Source organism: Kogia breviceps, chromosome 4, assembly GCF_026419965.1.
Source record: "Kogia breviceps isolate mKogBre1 chromosome 4, mKogBre1 haplotype 1, whole genome shotgun sequence".
In the NCBI taxonomy this organism is placed as follows: Eukaryota; Metazoa; Chordata; class Mammalia; order Artiodactyla; family Physeteridae; genus Kogia; species Kogia breviceps.
The window spans coordinates 5,187,852-5,213,408 of NC_081313.1; the positions used below are offsets into that span (position 1 = coordinate 5,187,852).

At 49.8% G+C, this 25,557-nt stretch overlaps 1 protein-coding gene across 2 annotated transcripts in view; it reads left to right on the forward strand.

Annotated features, from left to right (window-relative positions):
- The window catches only part of TENT4A (terminal nucleotidyltransferase 4A), a 49,106-nt gene that overhangs the window by 10,255 nt on the left and 13,294 nt on the right, over positions 1-25,557 (forward strand). For both annotated transcript variants that reach the window (XM_059063266.2, XM_059063267.2), the window contains exons 2-5: positions 20,394-20,517; positions 21,339-21,385; positions 22,260-22,380; positions 24,617-24,724. In XM_059063266.2, coding sequence (XP_058919249.1) covers positions 20,394-20,517; positions 21,339-21,385; positions 22,260-22,380; positions 24,617-24,724 — 400 coding nt within the window. The remainder of the gene's footprint in view (positions 1-20,393; positions 20,518-21,338; positions 21,386-22,259; positions 22,381-24,616; positions 24,725-25,557) is intronic.

Here is a 25,557-nt window from a genome sequence, read left to right on the forward strand (position 1 = left end):
ATTGAAGTACAACTCTGAAATGACTGAAATAAAAAAGAGGGTACCTTGCATGGCTTGTGAAAAGCAAAGAAATTCTCAAGTATTGTTATGTTATTTCCTGTAAAAATGTGGGTGAGGAATCTGGCTAAAGAGTCGAAGACTGCCTCACAAGAGACAGATGATGGATAGAAATACGAGGATAGAACTGAGACCAAATTCCACAGAACGGGGACCTGTGAGAGTTGTCAGAGGCTAAGGCCTGGAATGAAGGGAAGCTTGCAAAATTGTAAGAGTAAAAAGGGCCTCTTAGGATCAGAGTAAGCCCGTAGGAAGTAGGTAAAAAGCTGGGCTGGTAAGACGGCTCAGTGTTCCGGAGCCTTCCGTAGCAGCTGGATGCTTGAGCTTTTCCTTTGCTCCCATCAGGTGAGTGGTCCTCCGTACTTGTCATGGTATTAATCGTCACTGGCCCTGCTGAGCCCTCACCCCTTCCAGGAGAGGGAGAGGTTCTTGTCTCCTCACTGGGTAGGAGAGGGTGGTGTAGGAGAGGGCGTGAGGCTCACACTGTCCATAGGTGCAGAGCGGGCGTGGGAGCCCAAGCAGTCTGATGCCACAGCCCGTCGTCTTAACTGCTGGGCCCTCGGAGCAAAGAGGGGATTGTCCAAAGAGGAATAACAGTAGGAAGAAAACACTGTGTTGAGTTCCAGTCTCTAGGTCAAGAGAAATGACTACTGGCTTCTCAGGAGGGGTAGCAGACGACATCATGAAGCTCCGCCCCATCCCTGTACGGCTCTCGGGCACCCCGCAGATGGACCCAAGAGGAATCTGAGTAGCTTCCGGCAGAGCCAGCAGCAGGCCCTGGTCTGTCACCCTGCGGCTCTCCAGTGGCTCCTTTACAAACCGGTGACAGCACGGCTGTGCATGACACCGTGCCTCTATGGTTCTGTTTGCTTGTTGCTTTAAAGTGAGAGACTGATTTGGACTGTGCTTTATGCTGATTTTTAAATAATGGCATTGTTTTTATAAAACACATTTGTGTGTATTTTTTGGTAAACAGCAGAAAGCTTTAAAAATCACTCAACCCCACCACCCAGAAATAACCACGAAGCCATTAGGTGTCTGCCATTGTAGACATCTCTCTAAGCCCTGTATGGACGGACACATGCATTGATCAACAGAAATACTTCTATTACAATTTATGTTCTCCTTAAATACAATTTACTAAATTATTAATTTTGCTTGAAAGCGAAAGTCATGTTCAACTTCCAAAAGAAATAATAGTTTCTAAGAGATGTTGCTGAGACTAAGCATATAAAGAAGATTAAAAACCTTATGTGGCTAAGTGCAAAGAAAAGTTAGTTATAATGAAATCAGTTCAGTTTGTCTGCTGCCATGTAGGGTAGCGATGTTAGCCCTTGCTATGGACTGAGTCGTCTCCACTCAGATCGTAGGTTGAAGCCGCAATGTGGTGGCATCAGGAGGTGTGGCCTTTGGGAGGTGATGGGTTTAGATGAGGTCATGGGTGGGGCCTCATCATGGGATTAGTGCCCTTAAGAGAAAGACCAGAGAGTTCACTCGTTCTCTCTCCACCACGTGAGGGCACATTGAGAAGTTGGCAGTCTGTGAGCCAGGAAGAGGGCCCTCCCCATAACCCGGCCTTGCTGGTGCCTGGATCTTGAACTTCCAGCTTCCACAACTGTGAGACATAAATGTCTGTTATTTAAGGCGCCCAGTCTGTGGTATCCCTTTACAGCAGCCCAAGCAGACTAAGACGGCCCTTTATGTAGCCTCCCACCTCCTGATTTGCATTATGTTGTTTGTCTGCCACCATGAGTTAGGCATTTGTATTTTGTTCTGCAGTTATGGTCACTACCATTTGTTGAGCTCTTTCTGAGTGCTAGACCCCATTCTAAATACTTTGTCTGTATTCATTAAATCCTCCTGACAGTGCCACGTGAGGGGGCGCCATCAGCATCCTCATGTTTCACGTGAGGAGACTGAAGCCCAGAGCAGCTGAGGGTCCCGCAGCGTTTTGTAGCGGATCCTGCCATCCTGCCTTGGCCCTGAACACTACAGTTTGCCGTCGATTAGTCTGGGTTCTGTCTTTGCATAGACCCCATGCTGTGTGCCAGGCTCTCACCGGGACTCCGGCAGCTTCCCACGTTCTGATGGGCATCTTCGGCAGGGCTCCGGGGGCCGTACTGCCCGGCCCCCCTGCAGGATGGGCTCTGTGCGCGGCCCTTCACTCCACGCGGACCGGCCCGGCCTGGTAGCTCTCAGCGCGCTCCACGGGTCCACGCGGCCCTGCCGCGTTCTGTCTGTGCTGCGTGTCGAGAGTTGAGTTTGTACAGGAGAGCTCCTGAGCTCCATGTTCCCCGAAGCCTGCCAGGTGCCTGGAGAACGGGGTCCCCGCTTCACGACCTTGGCTTGCTCCCCGACGTCTCTTGCTGTGAATGTTGTCAGAGACCTGGGGCGAGACTGATCCCGCTTCAGGGAGGTGGTTTCTTCTGGATGCCCGCCTGGCCGCGCCTTCCTCTCGTCCTCACCTGGTCCTTTCTGCAGCGTTGGCCCTGCATCAGCCCTTCCTGGACCTCAGCTGCGCTTCCACCCGCAGGCAGGGCTCTGCCTTTAGGGGCTGGTCCCCTGTCAGGCCTTCGGCGCAGCCCTGGTTTCATCTTCCACCTTTTCCACGTGGACGACTTGACTCACTTTCTTTTCCTCTCTGTCCGTCTTCCTTAAAGGGGCCCTTCTCAGGTGTTGGCACAGCGGCTTCCCTGTCCTCTCCTGCAGCTCCTTGCCCTCCTTTCACCCTGTGTCTACGGCCACATTCTCACCGAGGGTTTCTGTAGCACAAGGCGTAGGAGTGGGTTTTCCTGACCCCGGCTGGCGTCTCCTCCCACACTGGGGTCCTTGTCCTCATGATGTTCTGGGCCCCTGTCTCTTCCTCTTTGTTTGCTGTGCCGCGTTCATGGGTTGCCATCTCTGCTGATGTGACCTGAGGGTGTTCTGAGCCCTCCGACATCCCCTAGAACTTTCCCTCTCAGGCCTGGCTGCAGGTTGGAGAGGCTGCTGCGTCTTTGGCCGACCCTCGGGGACCCGTCGGCCCCCAGGTGGAGAGTCGTTGGGGCGAGTCTGTGAGCCACCTTGTTGGGGACCTGTAGTCTGTTCCCTGAATTAGTTCAGCCTCTTAGGGCCCAGCTCATCTGGCCCAGTCCTTTCATGGCCTTGGGGTCCTCAGAAGCCTGGTGTCATCTGCTCTGACGTCAGCCCAGGTAACAAGACCCTCGCTGCTGGTGTGTCAGACTCAGGCTCCCCCTGTCCTCTAGGCCCTGCTGACTTCCTCTCAGGGCCTCCAGGTTTGTCCCCTGATCTTTGCACATCTGGCTGCTTCTTGCCCTTCTGTCTTGGCTCCAGTATCAGCTCTTTGGGAGGCTGTCCCTGACCATATGATATAAAGTAGCCATAAAGACAGCCGTGGCCACCATTTGGAATCTCTGCATAGTGTGCTCATACTTGGGGTTGATTTTGGTTATTTACTTTGCTCCCTTCTCCGTGCCCCTAACCCAACTCAGCTAGCATGAGGGACTTACTGATTTTGTCTTGCTCACTCTATAGCCGGTGTCAGAACAGCACCTGCTCCATTGTGGGTTGGCAGTAAATAACTGTACAATGATGACTTGCATCTGCTTTCTGTACTTCAATATTGACTTAAACCTTTGAATCCGTTAAGTTCTGAGCTTTACCCTCCCTTCCTCCCTGCCTTTCTATTTTTGCTAGTTTTCCAGTGCTTTGTGTTGTCCTTTTTTTTTTTAAACATCTTTATTGGAGTATAATTGCTTTACAATGGTGAGTTAGTTTCTGCTTTACAACAAAGTGAATCAGTTATACATATACATATGTTCCCATATCTCTTCCCTCTTGCGTCTCCTTCCCTCCCACCCTCCCTGTCCTACCGCTCTAGGTGGTCACAAAGCACCAAGCTGATCTCCCTGTGCCATGCGGCTGCTTCCCACTAGCTATCCACCCTACGTTTGGCAGTGTATAGACGTCCATGCCACTCTCTCACTTTGTCACAGCTTACCCTTTCCCCTCCCTGCATCCTCAAGGCCATGCTCTAGTAGGTCTGTGTTTTATTCCCATCCTACCCCTAGTCTCTTCATGACGTTTTTTTCCTTAGATTCCATATATATGTGTTAGCATACGGTATTTATTTTTCTCTTTCTGACTTACTTCACTCTGTATGACAGACTCCATGTCCATCCACCTCACTACAAATAACTCAGTTTCATTTCTTTTTATGGCTGAGTAATATTCCATTGTATATATGTGCCACATCTTCTTTATCCATTCATCTGTTGATGGACACTTAAGTTGCTTCCATGTCCTGGCTCTTGTAAATAGAGCTGCAATGAACATTGTGGTACATGACTCTTTTTGAATTATGGTTTTCTCAGGGTATATGCCCAGTAGTGGGATTGCTGGGTCATATGGTAGTTCTATTTGTAGTTTTTTAAGGAACCTCCATACTGTTCTCCATAATGGCTGTATTAATTCACATTCCCACCAGCAGTGCAAGAGTGTTCCCTTTTCTCCACACCCTCTCCAGCATTTATTGTTTCTAGATTTTTTGATGATGGCCATTCTGACTGGTGTGAGATGATATCTCATTGTAGTTTTGATTTGCATTTCTCTAATGATTAATGATGTTGAGCATTCTTTCATTTGTTTGTTGGCAATCTGTATATCTTCTTTGGGAAAATGTCTATTTAGGACTTCCGCCCATTTTTGGATTGGGTTGTTTGTTTTTTTGTTACTGAGCTGCATGAATTGCTTATAAATTTTGGAGCTTAATCCTTTGTCAGTTGCTTCATTTGCAAGTATTTTCTCCTATTCTGAGGGCTGTCTTTTGGTCTTGTTTATGGTATCCTTTGCTGTGCAAAAGCTTTTAAGTTTCATTAGGTCCCATTTGTTTATTTTTGTTTTTATTTCCATTTCTCTAGGAGGTGGGTCAAAAAGGATCTTGCTGTGATGTATGTCATAGAGTGTTCTGCCTATGTTTTCCTCTGAGAGTTTGATAGTGTCTGGCCTTACATTTAGGTCTTTTACCCATTTTGAGTTTATTTTGGTGTATAGTATTAGGGAGTGTTCTAATTTCATACTTTTACATGTACTTGTCCAGTTTTCCCAGTACCACTTATTGAAGAGGCTGTCTTTTCTCCACTGTATATTCTTGCCTCCTTTATCAAAGATAAGGTGACCATATGTGTGTGGGTTTATCTCTGGGCTTTCTATCCTGTTCCATTGATCTATATTTCTGTTTTTGTGCCAGTACCATACTATCTTGATTACTGTAGCTTTGTAGTATAGTCTGAAGTCAGGGAGCCTGATTCCTCCAGCTCCATTTTTCGTTCTCAAGATTGCTTTGGCTACTTGGGGTCTTTTGTGTTTCCATACAAATTGTGAAATTTTTTGTTCTAGTTCTGTGAAAAATGCCAGTGGTAGTTTGATAGGGATTGCATTGAATCTATAGATTGCTTTGGGTAGTAGAGTCACTTTCACAATGTTGATTCTTCCAATCCAAGAACGTGGTATATCTCTCCATCTATTTGTATCATCTTTAATTTCTTTTATCAGTGTCTTATAATTTTCTGCATACAGGTCTTTTGTCACCTTAGGTAGCTTTATTCCTAAGTATTTTATTCTTTTTGTTGCAGTGGTAAATGGGAGTGTTTTCTTAATTTCACTCTCAGATTTTTCATCATTTGTGTATAAGAATGCCAGAGATTTCTGTGCATTAATTTTGTATCCTGCAACTTTACCAAATTCATTGATTAGCTCTAGTAGTTTTCTGGTAGCATCCTTAGGATTCTGTATGTATAGTGTCATGTCATCTGCAAACAGTGACAGCTTTACTTCTTCTTTTCCTATTTGGATTCCTTTTATTTCTTTTTCTTCTCTGATTGCTATGGCTAGAACTTCCAAAACTATGTTGAATGTGAGAGTTGGCAACCTTGTCTTCTTCCTGATGTTAGTGGAAAGGGTCATTGTTGAGAATGATGCTGGCTGTGGGTTTGTCATATATGGCCTTTATTATGTTGAGGAAAGTTCCCTCTATGCCTACTTTCTGCAGGGTTTTTGTCATAAATGGGTGTTGAATTTTGTCAAAAGTTTTCTCTGCATCTATTGAGATGATCATATGGTTTTTCTCCTTCAGTTTGTTGATACGGTGTATCACGTTGATTGATTTGCATATGTTGAAAAATCCTTGCATTCCTGGAATAACACCTACTTGATCATGGTGTATGATCCTTTTAATGTGCTGTTGGATTCTGTTTGCTAGTATTTTGTTGAGGATTTTTGCATCTATGTTCATCAGTGATGTTGTCCTGTAGTTTTCTTTCTTTGTGATGTCTTTGTCTGGTTTTGGTATCAGGGTTATGGTGGCCTCATAGAATGCGTTTGGGAGTGTTCCTCCCTCTGCTGTCTTTTGGAAGAGTTTGAGAAGGATAGGTGTTAGCTCTTCTCTAAATGTTTGATAGAATTCACCTGTGAAGCCATCTGGTCCTGGGCTTTTTTTTGTTGGAAGACTTTTAATCACAGTTTCAATTTCAGTGCTTGTGATTGGTCTGTTCACATTTTCTATATCTTCCTGGTTTAGTCTTGGCAGGTTGTGCATTTCTAAGAATTTGTCCATTTCTTTCAGGTTGTCCATTTTATTGGCATGCAGTTGCTTGTAGTAATCTCTAATAATCTTCTGTATTTCTGCAGTGTCTGTTGTTACTTCTCCTTTTTCATTTCTAATTCTATTGATTTGAGTCTTCTCCCCTTTTTTTTGATGAGTCTGGCTAATGGTTTATCAATTTTGTTTATCTTCTCAGAGAACCAGCTTTTAGTTTTATTGACCTTTGCTATCGTTTCTTTCATTTCTTTTTCATTTATTTCTGATCTGATCTTTATGATTTCTTTCCTTCTGCTAACTCTGGGGTTGTTTGGTTCTTCTTTCTCTAATTGCTTTGGGTGCAAGGTTAGGTTGTTTATTGAGATGTTTCCTGTTTCTTAAGGTAGGATTGTATTGCTATAAACTTCCCTCTTAGAACTGCTTTTGCTGCATCCCATAGGTTTTGGGTCATCGTGTCTCCATTTTCATTTGTTCTAAGTATTTTTTGATTTCCTCTTTGATTTCTTCAGTGACCACTTCGTTATTAAGTAGTGTATTGTTTAGCCTCCACGCGTTTGTATTTTTTACAGATCTTTTCCTGTAATTGATATCTAGTCTCATAGCATTGTGGTCGGAAAAGATACTTGATACGATTTCCATTTTCTTAAATTTACCAAGGCTAGATTTGTGACCCAAGATATGATCTATCCTGGAGAATGTTCCATGAGCACTTGAGAAAAATGTGTATTCTGTTGTGTTTGGATGGAATGTCCTATAAATATCAATTAAGTCCATTTTGTTTAATGTATCATTTAAAACTTGTATTTCCTTATGTATTTTCATTTTGGATGATCTGTCCATTGGTGAAAGTGGGGTGTTAAAGTCCCCTACTATGATTGTGTTACTGTCGATTTCCCCTTTTATGGCTGTTAGTATTTGCCTTATGTATTGAGGTGCTCCTATGTTGGGTGCATAAATATTTACAATAGTTATATTTTCTTCATGGATCGATCCCTTGATCATTATGTAGTGTCCTTCTTTGTCTCTTGTAATAGTCTTTATTTTAAAGTCTATTTTGTCTGATATGAGAATTGCTACTCTAGTTTTCTTCTGATTTCCATTTGCATAGAATATCTTTCTCCACCCCCTCACTTTCAGTCTGTATGTGTCCCTAGGTCTGAAGTGGGTCTCTTGTAGACAGCATATATATGGGTCTTGTTTTTTTGTTTGTTTGTTTGTTTGTTTTTTTTTTTTTTTTTTTGGTGGTACGTGGGCCTCTCCCTTTGTGGAGCACAGGCTCCGGACGTGCTGGCTCAGCGGCCATGGCTCACAGGCCCAGCCGCTCCACGGCATGTGGGATCTTCCTGGACTGGGGCACGAACCCGTGTCCCCTGCATCCGCAGGTGGATTCTCAACCACTGCACCACCAGGGAAGCCCTATGGGTCTTGTTTTTGTATCCATTCAGCCAGTCTGTGTCTTTTGGTGGGAGCATTTAATCCATTTACATTTAAGGTAATTATCGATATTTATGTTCCTATTCCCATTTACTTAGTTGTTTTTGAGTTTTTTCTTGTAGGTCTTTTCCTTCTCTTGCGTTTCTTGCCTAGAGAAGTTCCTTTAGCATTTGTTGTAAAGTTAGTTTGGTGGTGCTGAACTCTCTCAGCTTTTGCTTGTCTGTGAAGGTCTTAATTTCTCCATCAAATCTGAATGAGATCCTTGCTGGGTAGAGTCATCTTGGTTGTAGGTTTTTCTCCTTCATCACTTTAAATATGTCCTGCTACTCCCTTCTGGCTTGCAGAGTTTCTGCTGAAAGATCAGCTGTTAACCTTAAGGGGATTCTCTTGTGTGTTATTTGTTGTTTTTCCCTTGCTGCTTTTAATATATACTTTGTATTTAATTTTTGATAGTTTGATTAATATGTGTCTTGGTGTGTTTCGCCTTGGATTTATCCTGTATGGGACTCTCTGTTCTTCCTGGACTTGATTGACTATTTCCTTTTCCATATTAGGGAAGTTTTCCACTATAATCTCTTCAAATATTTTCTCAGTCCCTTTCTTTTTCTCTCCTTCTGGGACCCCTATAATTTGCATGTTGGTGTGTTTAATGTTGTCCCAGAGGTCTCTGAGACTGTCCTCAGTTCTTTTCATTCTTTTTTCCTTTATTCTGCTCTGTGGTAGTTAATTCCACTATTTTATCTTCCAGGTCACTTATCCGTTCTTCTGCCTCAGTTATTCTGCTATTGATCCCTTCTGGAGTATTTTTAATTTCATTTATTGTGGTGCTCATTGTTGCTTGCTTCCTGTTTATTTCTTCTAGGTCCTTGTTAAATGTTTCTTGCATTTTGTCTATTCTGTTTCCAAGATTTTGGATCATCTTTACTATCATTATTCTGAATTCTTTTTCAGGTGGACTGCCTATTTCCTCTTCATTAGTTAGGTCTGGTGGGTTTTTATCTTGCTCCTTCATCTGCTGTGTGTTTTTCTGTCTTTTCATTTTGCTTACTGTGTTTGGGGTCTCCTTTTTTGCAGGCTGCAGGTTCGTAGTTCCCGTTGTTTTTGGTGTCTGTCCCCCAGTGGCTAAGGTTGGTTTAGTGGGTTGATGTGTTGTCCTTTCTTAACGGGTTTTTCTGGTCATCATGGTGGGGTCTTGGGAGGTTGACGTGTGCTCTTCCTGCCATCTTGAGCCAGAACCCTGGAACCTGTCTCCCGAGACTTGAAGAGGTAGACACGCCTAGTTCATGCTGAGCAGAAATGGTACAAATGATTTACTTCCTTCCTTACACTGAATGGAGACATACCTGCTGATTGAATGAAAAGTAAACATTTGATAATTAAAAGTTATGTTTTTATTTTTCTGATTCTGCAGATCAAATTTTGATATATATGCAAATATTGGATACAGGGAAATTAAGTAGCTTTAATTACAGCAGAAGGTCAGATATGCTGACACTCGGGCATGTGGGGAGACCTGGCTTTCGTGTGGCCATGCGCCCTGGCGCCTGGCGGTGACGAGCTCCCACTCTGGTCACGTGTGCAGGCCGCACGGAAGTGGACACGGGCTTAACGAGTGCTTTGCCACTCTTGGTGACGTGGAAGGTGATTGGCATGTCCTCTGTCAGGTGCGTTACACACGTGGGCTTTCCTGCCCCGACGGTCGTTGGGATGACGTGTCCCTCCAGGACAGCATCTCGGGGAGAGGCTACGCACGTCTCGCGTCGCCTAGCGTCACCGCCGAGCGGTCAGGGCCGGCGAGTGAGCAGCTGGCGCCGTGGCAGTGGAGCTGAGGCCCCGGAAGCCTGCAGGAGGCAGATGGGAGGGGCAGTCGATGGGGTGTGGGGGCTCCGGGGAGCTCGTTGAGCAGTGTGAGCAGAGACCCGCCGTAGAGGTTCGTGCCGGGAAGTTTCCCGCCGGACGCGAGGCCCGGGCTGGTTGTCCGGCCTCTGAGCGTCTGTGAACCGGGAGGCGGTGGTTCTCAGGGTCACCCTCGTGAAGTGTGTCACCCGCTGACCGGACAGGGCAGGCAGGTGGGATGCGCCAGTTACTCATCAGCATAGTAAGAATACTGGTAGGGTAGTATCACTAATGAATTTTAAGTTTCTAAGTCTGAATATAGCCTCAGAATCCTACTCAACACAGCTGTCTGACAGCAGTGCCGTTGATGGGGGCTGGGACGGTGGGGAAGCCTGTTAGCTGTCCCTGGTGTGGTGTGGCCAGAGCGGGTTGGGGTACTTGAGAGAACACCCCCTTCCTCACAGGTCTCTGGGTTCAGTCATCCACATCTGCAGAGGTTTCTCTGGGATCGCAGGGTAGCTTTTTCAGGAGCCCCGTCTTTTGGGGGGGTGTATGCTAAACCAGTGACTTGGGGTGGCACTAGAACCAGAACTCTAGGGGCGAAGGGGCCTTTAGCCTTGCTGGACCCCACGTGGAGCTGAGCAGAGTCGCAGGAGTAGTTCCCTCGGCCCCCAGAATGCCGGGCGTGGGCCGAGCCAGAGGGAAAGCCCACGCGGGTTTGGCCTTAATGTAAAGGCCACAGGCAGCCGGTCTCAAATAAGACTTAAGCACAGCCATGTCTGCCCTTTGATCTTTGGAGTAAAGTCAGTGTCAGTAAAGCTGACATGATGACACTTTTTCTTGGCTATGATTAGAAAAGCCATAAAGTACTTACTGAAGAAACTTGGAAAATACGGAAAGGAAACTACCTATAATTTTCCTGTTGTTAACACTTTCCTGTTCTTGACAGAGCATATGTCTCTCTGTTATTTTTAATGCTACTTTAAATGTGTCACAAATGTGTCACTTTTGTATGTTTGTTTAAATCTAACACTAGATAGGTGATTCCTCCTGTCTTATAAAGCTCTTTTAAACAATTTATAAAGATGGAATTGATGTATATTATTTCCTAAATAACTAGGGAGAGATGTTTACAACTTTTCACTTTTTTAAACAGCTCATAGTGCATATTTCTGCATGTTTCTGTATGTTGGGCCACTTCCTGAGTGTGGCTTCACAGCCCTGTGGCTGAACGTCAAGATTGAGAGCTGCCCAGCTCTGGGTTTGAGTCCTGGTCATGGAATCTTGGGCCATTTACCATCTGTCTAATTAATGGTTTTCTTAAAATCTCTAAAATGGAGAAAATCTTGAATAATACTTGCCTCAAGGACTGTTTGGGAGACTAACGAAAATGCCGGTAATATGGATGGTATTATGTAGTACCTCAGGCTAGTCATTTTTTCAGGCTCTGAACACACACTGCTTCCCAAAAGATTATCCAGCTCACCTTCACGAGGGTAAGCATCTCTGGAAATTACGACAGAGGATGTAGCTGTTTTCATCTCAGAAATGATCCGGCTGCTTGAGCTAGTGCGCGAGACCGGGCCGTCCTGCTTTCAGACTCGGCATTTCCCTCCGAGCACCGTGGCCTGCAAGGGTCTGTGATGTGGCTGCGTGGCTGGTGGCCTGAAGCAGTGCACGGGGCCCAGCCAAGTGCTTTCTTGGCACCCCCCTGCCCCAGCGGCCCTCCTGGCCGTGAGCTCCTCCAGATTGAGGGTCCTGGAGTGCACTGTGGGTTCCGTAGGACACCAGTGTTGGGGGGCTGAGGCCCACCGGTCGTTCTTGCCCATGATGGGTTGAGGACGTGCCACGTGAGTGGGGTGCTTCCCTGTAGGTTGCTCCAGCTGTCCTGGCTCTTTTGCTGGTCTGAGCCCTTTCTTTCCTGGGCTGGCCGTGGCCTGGGCCTGGAGCAGCAGCGCCCCCAGCCTGGTTCCCGCCGCTGCCTCCTGTCTGTCACTCAGCGCTCAGGCCCCTCCCTGTGCAGCATCTTCTCTGAGGGCCTCCCTCTCCTGTTAACATTTTAGAGGCTCTCTCCCTCTAGAGAAGGAGCTGTGCACAGGTGGGGTGCTGCGGGAGCGGAGAGAGGCTGAGGTGCAGTGCCCGCGGGCAGGCTGATGGGAGCGCTGGCTCAGCAACAGGAAGGAACGCTCTGGAAGCCCACAGGCTTTCTGCTTTGCAGTTTCAGTCAGCTCCCTCACGCTTTCGAGCTTAGATTGTAAACAACCTTTGAAGGTCTGATTCAAGACTTTCTAAATAGTGGTACAGACATTAATTGGCCTATAACACAATTAAAAATAAATAAAATGATTTATAATTAGCTCATTAACTGTGTCAGGAAATGGGAGTTTTTAAAAGGATCATCCATCCCCCAAATAGAAGTGATTCAGTCACTCGCTGCAGGTCTCACTGGTCGCTGCCAGCAGCCCTTCTTTGCAGCTGGTGGCGAGGCAGCTGCTCACTCGGGACGTCTGGGCCGCCGGGGCGCTCGGACTCCGCAGTCTTAGTGTAAGTGCATCCATGCGGGCTTGAAGATGTACCGTAGAACTCCAGTAGTTAACTCCAAATACTTTCCCCAAGCCGATGTTTTTGGCAAAAATGCAGACAGTGAACACTGTGGAGCCCAGGGGAGGGAGCTCCAACTTCTGAGGAACCACTGGCTTTTTAAGGCTTCTGAGGGTTTTAAGAAGACGTGGAAGGAGTTGGAGAGGGAGAGAGTAACGTAACAGTTGAAGTGAGTTTCTGGTGTCTTGTGCGGCACTTCACATTGTAATCAAAAAGCCTGGTTTTCCACAAGCACTTGGAGTTGAGCAGGTTCCTGGAGGGTGTGGGAGGGAAGAGTGACTCAGGGTCAGCAGCGGGGCGGGGCCCTGGGGACCGCGGGCTGGGAGAGCTGGATGAGCTAATACTGGAGAGCACAGCTCTTACTTACAGGACTGGGTGCTGACGCGTCTCGAAACCACATTGGAGGAGGTTGCGCTCATTCATGTGGCTTTTCTGTTCCCTTAAAGCGGTGAATGAAATCTGACCTCTGACCACGGCTTTCCTTAGAAAAAGCTGCGGCGATTTAACGGGCAACCCTCTGTGCTTCCCCCTTGCAGACCCGCATCAGTAACTGCTTGGCCTGTTAGCTTTGCCTCTTTTCTGTCCACACTGTTTTATTTTAAATATACGTCGCTGTCCTCGCTTCTGGCCCCTGGTGCCATTGTGCCTCTCAGGTGCTGTAGAGCATCTGCCTGTCCTCCTGTGTGCGTGCAGAGATGTCACCGTGGGACAACTTGCAGGTTGCGCTGGGCTGGGAATGGGAGAAGGAAAGGCTTTGCCTGGGGCTGGATGCCGAGGCTCCCAGGTGAGAAGGCAGGGAAACTGGGGGGGGGGGCGCCACTTCCCCGGGGCCCCCCTCAGAACCAGCCAGCCTTCCCTGGCTTCGGTTCAGATTTAGACAGAGTCGGGAACCCTGCAACCCTGCCAGCCCGACTTCTAAAACTGAAAATGATCCTCCTGAAATGGGTCATCTCTTTTCCTGAATAGCTGTATTAGCTATGAAATTAGATAGTTTGGTTTTCTAGCTTAATAATCCATCTTTTGCTCTTTAAAAAAGCTCATTGAGTTGGATTTCATAAATGTTTACAGCAACCGTATACCAGCTGCTGAGATAGATACGGAAACATTGCTGATCTTGATAATTTGGGACCAAAAGCAAAAATTAATTTGGGACATGTACTGAAAACTGAAAAGTCAGTCATTACCTTTTGAGGGGGTTTGGCCTCTTACAAGAGAGTGATTGTAAATGAGAAATGTCTTTTTTCATTTTTCAGTGAACTTTATTTTCTAATATCTAGATTAAAAGCATGCTTGTTAATAATGTTCAGAAGTTTGTTTTCCGGTAGTTTCATGATGAAAACTAAAATGCACGGAAAACTCTGGTCTCACCATTTTCATCTTTCTTAAAAGAGCCAGAAAGTGAATCAGTTCAGGGCTTGCGCCACTGCCTTGTATCAATCTGAGATTCTTCCGGATTGACTCTCAGAGTTGCGTGTGGTCTGTACGGGCCAGTGGCCAAGGCTCGAGTGTCTCAGAACCCACTGCTCAGAGACAAGGCATCAGGCGTGCTGCGCTCTTCTGCCTCTGCTGCCCGCAGGGTTGCTTTTGCGCACAGACAGCAGGCCTTTCCCACCGTGCCCCCCCCGATGGGGCCACTCGAGAGGCTCAAGCCGCCACTGCACAAAGCCATCCAGAGTGCTGCTCCTGCGGGCCTTATCCCTTTAGGGCCCACGGTGGCGTGGGCACCCGGGGCCTCAGCTTAGGGTGAGGGCTGCGTTGTGCGGAGTTTTCCGGAGTTCATTCTTGGCCACGTGGCTGCGAAGTGGCTGCACGGGCCCTACGTTCCAGTGGGTCTTCTCTGTTGCTCTTGCTGCCCTCTCCCCACAGGATGTCTTGTGGTCAGCTTCTGATTCCCATGTTTCTTTGGATTTGAGGTGCTATTCCTTGCAAAAACCCAACCCATTCGAAGTTGTCTTTTTTTGCGGGGCAGAAACACCGGGTTGGCCAAAAAGTTCGTTCGGCTTTAAGTAAAAGCGAGAGACGCCTTTTTCATCTTCACCAAGAACTTTATTGAACAGCGTATTCATTAACCGAGCGAGCTTTCTGGCCAGCCCAATGTCAACTTCATCTAGACAACTTCCCACAGATCAGCCAGCCTAAAGAGATGCACCCTTATGAAATGTACCATGAAGAAGGAAAAATATTTAGTTTTGCATTGATTTGATGCTCAGCTATTGATTGAAAGATGCATCCCAATTTTAGGCATGTTGAAATGTTAAGGAAAAAAGAGTACATTTTCGTGATGACGAAAGAATAGTCTTGCTCAATTCCACAATTACATCAGTTACTTTGGAAAATGCTCTAATCAGGCACCATTGTTACTAACATCTTGTCGGGCTCTTAAATCCTAGTTTCGTAAATGGAGCAGTGAGTATGTGTTTAAATTATATAAAGCACTATAATGCTTAGTTTTGACAGACATGGCTCTTATTTGTCCACATTTAGCCCCAAGATTCTAAAATGTTTACTTAGAGAACCTTAGAGAGCCCCAGGACCAAGGTGTGTTTTTAGCCCTTGTCTCCCTTGGCAGGTGTGTGGGCAGGGTGCACTGTCCCCAGGCCCCCAGGTGAGGCCCGTGCCCCCGGGGGAGCCTCCCCTCCTTCCTGGACGGAGGCGCCTCATCTCGCAGGATGGAAGGAGCGAGGGTCCCAGAGGGGACGTGTGGTCCTGGGGCCGCCTGCTCTGCCCGTGCTGGGCTCTGCCCGTGCTGAGCGCAGCCGCTCAGCCGTCGGGGGTGGAGCTGAGGGAGCGACGCGGCCATGAGCCCCACGTGGCTGTTGGGACTGAATTAGCAAAGCTGCAACCTGAGGCCCTCATTGCAGCAGCCACGCCTCAGGTGCCCGGTAGCCGGTAGCCGCCTGCAGAACGCTGTGCAGTCAGGGGAGTCCTGTCCGCAGCCCGTGCCTCTCCACCCCACCCCGCTCCGCGTGGGTTTTAGGGCCTGGCGGGGGTGCCGGCACCGGCTACACCGAGGGACTTGGAAACCTCGCTGCTGTTTAGGGGCGGGACGGGAAGCGTGGCGTCAGGGCTTAGAAGCCTGACCGACTTGATGTTCTTTTTTTTAAAATTAAGCGCTCGGTGTTCACTGTTAAAATTAGGAGATGGATACAAGCAAAAAGAATTTAAAAATTACAAGTAATCTTGTCATCTAGAAGTACAGTTGACTTTTTTTGTGTTGTATTTAATGTTTTGTTGTTTCCGAATGTTAAATGTAAGCAGTGGTGTATTGAGCATCCTCTCCGGGCAGTTGTTCTCCCTCTGAAATGTATCATCTTTTCTCCTTTTCACTTGTAAATTTATACATATGACGAGTACATTCTTGTGAAAACCTGAGGTTCCAGCAGCGCTGGGTGTAGAGCAGGAGGTGGCCACTCTCACCAGCTCATCCGTCACTTGCGGGAGGAGGCCCGGCCGCCTTGGCACGCGGGCCGCTTAGACCTTCTCCTGAGTTACGTGCACGCGGGGCGTGTCTGTCACCTGTCCGTCATGGAGCCGCCCCTTGCTCCTCTCTGTGGGTGGACGGCGCCCCGTCCTGACCCACGGCCCTGCCGCGAGCGTGTGGGTGCGGGTGTGGGGGTCTGGAGCCCAGGTGTCCAGGCGTGGGGCTCTGGGCTCAGAGAGGGATGCCTTTCTTTAGCTTTGAGATACGTTGTCAGCTGATCTCAGAGCATGAGGTCCAGTCTGAGAGAGGCCTGGTCTTTCTGAACAAGTCCTTCCTGCTTCTGACATGTGCACTTGACGTTTGCTTTTTAATTTGTTTACCCTCCGCAAGTTTTTTGTTACAATTTCTTGGTAATTATTTGACTCTCTCAGTCTTTGCGTTGTGCTTGTCATTTTTGTGTTGGAGTCTGGAAAGGCCTTCAAGTTCAAGATAGCTGATGATCTCCCTGGCTGCTTTCCCCTGACTTCTTCTATTTGATGCTTTCATTTAGTAATTTAACTGTGCGTCTGTGTTATGTTTTCAAATGTAGAACAAGGCAGGAATCTAATTTCATTGTTTTCCCGCTTCTGTGTCAGGATTAGGCTTGGCTACGAAGAGTGAAAGTTACAGAGGGATGGTGCCCTGATTCCAGGGGACCAGCCCCCCTCTCCCTCTGTTGCCTTTAGCCTTGCGGGGATCGGTTCCGCAGGCCCGTCACAGGCCAACACGCTGGGACTGGGGAAGGGGAGGGGAGAGGGCTGTGGGAGCGCTCCTCTTAGGAGACCCTCCGAGAAGGTCTCCCCAGGGCCTCCGGCTGGGGCCTGCGGTCACCGGCCATCCGCAGGGGCAGGTGGTCCCTGGCCTCGTAAGTGGCCCTGGGCCCTCCAGGTGGGTCATCGTTCCTGCTGGTTTTGAGACGCCACCTCTCTGACCCATGAGAGAGGAGTTTCTCTGTGCTGGTCACAGCATAGACATGTCCTTGGAAGATTTGGACACTGAAAGCTAGTGGTGGGGTGATGTGAGCTCTAGGAGATGCGGTGACTAAATTGTGAGCCATGGAGGAGACTTGGGTGTGGTTTTATGTAGACGTCTCGTCGGCTGTGAGATTCCTCTGAGGTTCTGATGTGTGAGAAGAGTAACTGTCCTCGTTTTCAAGTAGAAAAGATCAAAACTTTTCACTGACGTCATTCAGCAGGGCACTTTGGAGAACCGAAGGCGCGTGTCTGTTCCGTGTCGGGAGCGGTGGCTGCACACGTGGTCGCTGGCACTTAGTGTGAAAGTGTGCTGTGCTGACTGTCATGGGTCGTTTCTGAAAGTAGTGAAACGACTTGTAGTGTGGTCCTGAGTAAACAGTCCCGGCTGTTTTTATTTAGCACTCTTTACATTTTTTTAAAAGGACAGTTGGCCATTTAAGTAATTTCTGCTAACAAATCAAGTTATCAGTACGGGGTAGAGTGTTTCTTGGATGTTGATTTTAGATGACATTGTACAGGGAAGGTAGATCTTAAGTGACAAAGTCATAAGCAAAATATGCGTTTTGTCAAAACTTGATTCATCCCACACAGACTGGTTGAACGCTTACCACGAGCGGGCGCTGAGATCAGGCCTTTGCTCCTGGAGGTCACGTTCGCCGGACAGAGCCGGGCGGCAGGCGGACGCTGCTTCTCGAGAGCCTGCGGGCTCTGTGGGGCTGCCCCACCCTTCCCAGCCCTCGGTGCTTCCTCTCTCCTCTCAGCGTTCCTTCCACCGAGAGCCTGAGCTGGAGGCGGCTGCAGGGCTCTTTGAATCTGCCCGGGCCTCGTGATGGTCGTTAGACCTTCTCGTGTCTTCCTGCTGCACCGATGGTACATCACCCTCCAGAGCCACGCGGTCCTCAGGCGGCCCGAGCGGTCCCGCAGCGCCTCGCCGGTCCCTGCTTGCCTCGAGGAAGAGCCTGCAGGGGCTGGGCCAGAGCCGCCCTGTCCACCCAGGCCGCCAGCAGGATCCCTTCCGTTCCCAGAAGGCAGAGCAAAAGTACTCTTCCTACTGTTTGTTACAGCCGTTGCTAACTTTTAGATGCAGTTTAATACAAGTTTCAGGTAGGCGTTTCATTAGTGTATCTCGTTGGTGGAACCCAGCGCTGAGATCGGGAGGCGTGTGCTCCGCTGGCACTGCGCTCCGGGACGCGGGCACGCCTCTGCCTCGCTGCTCATCTCTCCGGAATCGGGAGGGGGGGGCGTGCTTGCCTGTCACAGAGAAGGGGCGCCCTTCTCTGTGACGGGCAAGTCAACAGACATCTGACGAGACTGACACTGTCACGTTGGGCGGTGTCTGTGCCTCCTGGGAGGCTGATGGGCGACTTTTCATGTTGCTCTTTCACATGTGACAGTTCTCTCCACCTTGCAGGCACAGATTGGCAGTGACGTTTTGGCACATCGGAAGGGCCTGTTTCCTAGATGCTTTAATGTGTTACGTTTGTGGGGTGTGGATCGGATTTTGCCACGCCGGGTTTGCTGTTCTTCCGTGTCTCCGGGCCAGTTGCTTAGGTGCTCTAGGCCATATCCGTATTTGGTGTCTCTATACTTCTGTACTCCTGGTGTTATCAGAACAGCGCCGAGCTGCAGGAGAGCGTGTGCGCCTAGTGCTTTGATGGGCTGACTTCTCAGCGAGGTGAGGGCTGGTCCAGCGGCACAGGCGGTTGCCCCGAGGAGCCCTGTGCTGTCTCCTGACAGCTGCCCGGTGACAGCGTTACTGTCACTTGTTAACAGGGGGAGGCCCCTGGTGCAGTCGCTAACGTGGCACATGGGTCCTGCTGACGACATTGCCGAGCGCTGGGAGCCGTGGGCCACGCTGCCGATGCGACGCGCCCTCCGAGCTGCCGGAAGGGGTGCGGTTAAAGGCTTCGGATGTTGTTGGCGCTGGGTAGTTGTTGAGGTGTTAGAAGCTCTACCTGATAAATCGTGGAGTTGGGTAGATGTTTTGGAAAAATTACTGCGTTTTAATGTTGCATGACTTTCTACCGTTTTGGGTTTACTAAAAATGGGACTCACGGCTGAATCAGCAGCGTGCTTGGGGTGAAGTTCTGCATGATTAAAAAAAAAAAAATTAAACGTGGTAACGTCAGGGCTCCAGTCAGTGATGGCCTCACTCCCCTTGCAGATGCACCGTGAAGGAGGCTGTCGAGCGTGTGTTTCCTGTGTGTGTCCCATGTGTGCTGTCAGCGGCTTCGCGTAGCTTTTAAACTGGGTGTTAGGATGGTCGCTTCAAGTGAGTAGCAGGGGTGGCAGTCCTGAGGGTGAGAGAGTGAGGTTGGCCTTAAACAAGAGCCGAGGGGAGGTGAGGTGTTAGACATCCCGTCCTTACCTTTGTCGCTTGGCCCTGGAAGGTCCTGTTAAGTGTTGCCTGCTGTCTGGTGGACTGTCTTGCTAGCTGTTGAGCTAATGTGATAGTATTACTGAACAAATTTCATTTTGTCTTCTCTTTTCCTTGCTAATAATCAGACTAAGAATGGAAGCAGCTAGATTGGACTTGACGTAATTCCTAGGATCGGGTTATTTGTTTGCCCGTCTTTAAATCCCTAAAAGTAACTGAGGGCGACCTGTCCTTTCTTCCTGGGTCTGCAGCCCAGATCCTTGGCTGAGACTTGACTCCCCGTTGCCACAGCCGGGGACTGGCAGAGACGTGAGTTTTGGGGCAGGGGTGTGAGGCAGCTCTCGAGCCCGCTCCTTTCTCCTGAAACCATTGCTTTTTAGACCTTTGCTGGGGAAGACCGAGAGGGAGAGAGGGCCGAACTGACCCGTGTCCCGCACACCTTGGTGCCGTCCTCCTTGCGGGAACCTTGAGGGGGGATGTGCCAGTGCTGAGTTGAGTGGGGCTTTCTGCCCGAGAGACGTGCTCTTGGGCCCTGGGTGCTGGGTCCAGGGTGGTGTCCGCTGGTGGGCCAGGCAGACCTGGCTGTTGAGACTTGGGGCCGCCAGGCTCCCAAGGACACGTGTCTTCCTGGCCTGTCTCAGACCCGTTAGTGAGGGTGCCCATGAGCGCAGAGCACAGCCCGGACAGGGTGAGAAACCCACTGGGTTCCCCTGCGCTGCCTCTGGGATCACCCTGCATCTTTCACGGATGGAGTTCTCTCAGTTCTTTCATGTAAAGTCCCTGAAATGTTTGTTTTGAATAAGCCTTTACATGCCAACTGAAAGTTTTGATATTTACATCAACAAAATTCGCTCGTGTTACTCTGTGGTGCTAAGCCGAACCGTGGAATTTCTTCCACCACAGAGTGTTCATTTCATTATATACTTTCAGAGGAAACAAGAAACTGGATTTTAAGTGGCCAGAAATATGTTTTAGTGTCATGCTGATCTAATAGCAAAATGAGAAGTGTGGTTAAGTTTAATTGTAACTCTAGTGTGTTTCTCTTTTGTCCGCTAGACTTCATGAGGAAATAATTGACTTTTATAACTTCATGTCCCCTTGTCCTGAAGAAGCAGCCATGAGAAGAGAGGTGGTGAAAAGGATCGAAACTGTGGTTAAAGATCTTTGGCCGACGGCTGATGTGGGTATACCCTTTGCACTTCTGTGTCGCTACAAGTTCATGTCAGCACCCTGTGGCCGCCTGTGTCTGTGGGTCTGTGCAGACGTGGCCGAGGCCATGCTTCCAGGTTCCAGGGGGTCCTGAGATGGGTGGCCGCCCTTACCGAGGAGCTGGTTAGAGACGCGTGCGCCCTGACCCCGCCCAGTCAGAAACCCTGGGCCTGCCCAGGTGGGATCTCGGCCGAGCTTGGGTGGTTCTGACACCTTCAGGTGTGAGGACCATCGGCCCGAGGGAATTCCTTTTTGGAACAGTGCGGTTATTTTTCCTGGTTTAAGTTTACCTTAAGATTAGAAGTTTTACCTTTTCCCTGCATCACTCATCATAGCGTGTGTTCCGTTTTGTAAAACTACACACCGCTTTTCCAGAGAGCGAACGCGTGTGCGTTGAGATGCGGTCCGTGGGCACTTGGAGCGCGGGAGCAGTGGGAGATGCCCCCTGGCCGGCCCCGCCTTCCCCTCCTGGGCACGGTGACACATGCACTCTCGGCTTTGCACTTCGGTGCCCTGGGACAGAGCCCCGCCCTGTGCCTTCCGCGGGCTTGAAGCGGGCTCTCGACAGGCCCCGGCTTTGCGGGCTGTGGGCGAGGCCGGGAATTGTTCCGCCCTTTAGTGCCGAGTTGTTGAAGATTCCTGTTCGGGGCTGGAGTTTACCTTACAGACCGAGAGGAGTTTGTTTGACCTCTGGGCCCTCGCGGCAGCGCGGGCGTGAGAAGGGGCCGGGCGGGGGGGCGGGGGGGTGGCCGTCAGCGTGGCCGCGTCTGAGGTGCTCGCTCTCTGTTGCAGGTGCAGATATTTGGCAGCTTCAGCACGGGCCTCTATCTTCCCACCAGGTGAGGCCCAGCTGCGCCACCGCGTGGAGGACCAGGGGTGGGTCTGCATAGCAGGGTGGGGTGTCTGCGCGCGTGTTAAGGCTAAAGTAGGTTCCTTGCATTCAAAGCTAAGGCTAGAGACACGACCGAAAGGAAGAGATGGTGGAGCACGGAGGGGAGATTGCAGGAAATAAAAATTTAATGACCGTTATGGTAATTGACTGCTTTGCATTGTTCCTCTTGCACTTACTGTGGTGGGATGCAGAGCGCCGGCTCCTAGGAGCCGGAGGAAGTGAGAGCCGTGGGAGCAAGTGCAATAGAAGACGGTCTGAGGCTTTTGGATTTGATTTTGAAAAATTCATCTTACGTTTTAATGAAGGTTCAAGCAAACTTCTGCTTGAACAGTATTTTGTAAGCATTTTTATTGGATAGAAAAACGTCAAAGAAGTTTGCATTCTAAAGCCGTTCTCCAGTGTACCCTCGTCAAGGACTCTTCAGTATCTTAGTTTTATGTGCATCGTTTTATTACAAGCTTATGTTCTCCCAAGCCACTGTTAACGCTTGGAGACTAAAGAGGCCACAGTCTCAGGATTTGGGTTGGCGTTGGCAGGGCCAGGGGGGAACTGGACAGATTCGAGGTGTCCAGGAGCCCGGGCCAGCGCAGCCGTGAGGGCCTCGGTTGCCTCGGGGTGCGGGAGCTCGGTCAGCGTTTGCTTTCCACCTCTGTTCCGAGTGGCTCGTCAGCTGCACTCTCTCACTGAGCAGGAGGGGCTTCCGGCACCCCGTCTGCCTCTCAGAGGACCTGCGGGCCTGCGCCGGGGCGCCGGTCGGCCGGCCGCGTGCGCTGCCGTGTGGGGGGGCGAGCAGGCCTCACACTCGCTTTTCTCCCACCCAGCGACATCGATCTAGTGGTCTTTGGAAAATGGGAGCGTCCTCCGCTGCAGCTGTTGGAGCAGGCCCTGCGGAAACACAGCGTGGCCGAGCCGGGCTCCATCAAGGTCCTCGACAAGGCGACGGTAAGCGCGGGTTCTGGGGCCCGTGCAGGGGCTCTGCGTGCCCGCAGGCAGCCTGCGTGCCATGGGGCGAGCTGATGGGGACAGCGGTTTCTGGCCGCGTGTTTGAAGACTTCCCTACTTGTAGTGTAAGCGCGCCTGTATTTTTTTGTGGTTAGGAGTTCAAGCTGAGAATGTTTAGACACCATGTGAAGTACAAGTTGTGAGAGCACCAAACTGTTCCTGCTCTAAAATGTATGATGGGGTCGTCTCTTATGAGGCCGCGTAAGGAAAAGATATTAACACTCCAAACGAGACAGATTCAGAGGCTGCCTTTGGTGGAGAATGTAGCAGAATGATTAGACTGTGGCATTTATTACGTAGAAAAAGATTACCATTTGCCAAGTTATGCTTCAGAGAGAGAAACTTGCCTGTTCCTTTCATCGTTCCAAAACTGTACATAAGTGAAAACCGTGCTTCTCTGGCAGGACGGTGGAAGATGAGGCGGCTTTTGAGGCGAGCGCCCAGGTTCCCCTAGTGCAGGGCCGCCGACAGCTCAGGAGCTCCGTGTTCCCTGCCCGTGTGTGCTGGTTATCAGAGTCTCGGCTCTGCCCTTCTGTGGCTCTGCCGTTTGTCCCGTCGCGTCGGCCCCTCGAGAGTGCGCGGTGGGTGGCTGGTGGTCTCTGACCAGGCGTCCTTGCTGAGGTGTAGAGCAGCTGAGGAGGCTCGGCCTGATTGTCCTGCGCTCCAGAACTTTCTGGAGGACAGACCGTATGCTGAATAGATGCTTCAGGAGCTGCGTGGTCAGGTGGCCTCATTGCTGTCACACACCTCCTCCGCTGCTGGCGGCCCGTCGTAGGCCGAGGAGCGGGGTCCACCCGCTCCTCTCCACGAGTGTCAGCTGTCGCCAGGCAGCCCTGTCTGCCGGCAGCCTCACCGGCATCTCATCATGGGCTCCGAGCCCAGCGTGAGAGCTGTAGTTAAGGTGAAATTCAAAATAGAATTTCAGTGTTACTACTAATCTCCAGGATCTGGGGCTTCAACACATGAGCGGTGGGGGGGGGGGGGGGGGAGAGTGTGTGTGTGTGTGTGTGTGTGTGTCAGGCAGGAGGGAGCCAGGAGTGATTTGGCGAGAAGAGTCAGTGGGTATAGAAGAGGCTTCACAGCTGTGTCCAGAGGTGCTGGGGAAGGTACTCGCTCCTGAGGAGTTTACCACGTCCGGGAGGCGTGGGCCTTTGACCATGGGCTCCTTCTGAAGCAGTTTTGATCGGTTCTTTGGGAAAGTGTTTCGTTTCCTCTGCCTTCTTGGACCTCCCCCTGCCTGGTGGTGGAGGTGATCTCCAGGAGAGACTGTCACCACCTGCTGGCCTGTCCCTCTCACACGTGTCCTGGGCAGTTTGCCCCCAGGTGTATATGTTTTAGAGCCCAGAGCAGGTGTGCACTGAAGAGCGTGTTCCTCTGTTGACTTCCAGACATTTTAAACCTTTCGTGAGACCCCGATTGTTTTGGCGGAAGGAATGTCCTTTTTTATTCCTTAGAAGCTGCCTTTTTTTCTGGAAGAACACAGTTTTGTGTGGGGCAGGTGTGGTCTGAATGGTTGCTTGGGCAGCTTTTATGAGGCCAGTTTTGAGTGCCTTTTGGTGATGATTCTTGTTACTGAGAGTATTTTCAAACTAGCCTTTTATTTGATTTTCATAGAAAAAAATTGTTTTTAAGTTAAATTGTCTTAAAGAGTGAAAACGCACGGTAGAGTTGTTTGGAAAAACAATATCAGTGCAAAATATAATTTAAAAAATGGCTTTAAAGTTACTTGGAATGCTTTCAGAAATCCTAGCAGATGTGATTTGGGGACCAAAAGCTCCTCCCATCCCCAGGCCCTCATGGTGGGACGGGGCCTTAGCTGGCTTCCCCTCGTGGTAGGCAGGCTTGTGCAGCACAGGTGCTGCAGAGAGCAGGTGGTTGATGCTCGGTCACCAGAGAGGCACCGGGTCAGGCTGGCAGGGCCGGGCAGAGATGAGCACTAGCTGTTGTCAGATGGGGGGGTGGCCTTGGGGGCCTTGGGGGCTCATGGGGTTGATGCTGGGAAAGTCCCTTTTCTTCTCATCTTTACGGTCTGGGGCTCATGATCTCTAAGCCCCTTTTGTGTATCAGGAGAAAAACTCTCTGTACAACTTGGGAAACATCTGATGCCTGACCGTGGAAAACGTTGCCTATTAAAGCACAATTTTCTGTTTTCTAAAGCACAATTAAATCTTTGCAGGTACCGATAATAAAACTCACAGACCAGGAGACGGAAGTTAAAGTCGACATCAGCTTTAACATGGAGACTGGGGTCCGGGCAGCAGAGTTCATCAAGAATTACATGAAGGTGCTGTCTCAGCAAGTTAGCACAGTAAAAACAAGGGGGTGGTAATCTTCAATGAGAAAGACTGTAGCAGTTGAATTTATCCTCCAGTACTATTTCTAGAGACACTTTGAAACTACAGAGCTGTCTTGCAGATTTGTCCTCCTTGGCTAACCATTTCGTACACCTGAGCATTATTTTAGAGCACTTTGTTGAACTATTCTTTCTCGTTATTACAAGATGACCCTCGCTGTAGCTCAGCGTGCCTGATAGCAAGTTGAGTACCTCGTAGTGGAGTGTATGTAGATTCGCTTACTTTGGGTGGTCTCAGTGCCCAAGGGGACGCATTCACTGGACTCTGACCAGGTGTGTGGTCCAGTTAAATGGAGAGTCCTTCCCTCCTGTTGCCGTGGAGGTGGTGAGGCGACCCCAGCACCATCACCTGGACCCTGCCTCTGCCCACGGTTTCGGACCCACGCGCCTCCAGTGCTCCCCTTCCCCGTGCACCACCACGCGTGTCCGAAGGGGCATTTCTACCCCAGCAGAGCAGGAAAAGCAGCAGAAGCCTCCACACCCCTCCACCCCCTTCTCAGCCCTCCTGCCCTCCCCGCTTCGCCGTGCGTTTGGCTCTGTTGCCTCCTGCTGGCCCCCTTGCTCCTCTCACGGGTGCTTCTGAGCGCTCGCGTTTGCACACGGCTGCACGCCAGCCTGCAGAACACTGCGCTGGGCACCGGCGGGCGGGGAGACGCTGGGAGGAGACGCTCATTCACGCCCCAGCCCCACCGGGCTTGGGGTCTCCATTGCAGGCCCCCCACCGCGTCCCTGCTGAGCCCTAACCTGGGGAAGGGACCCCAGCG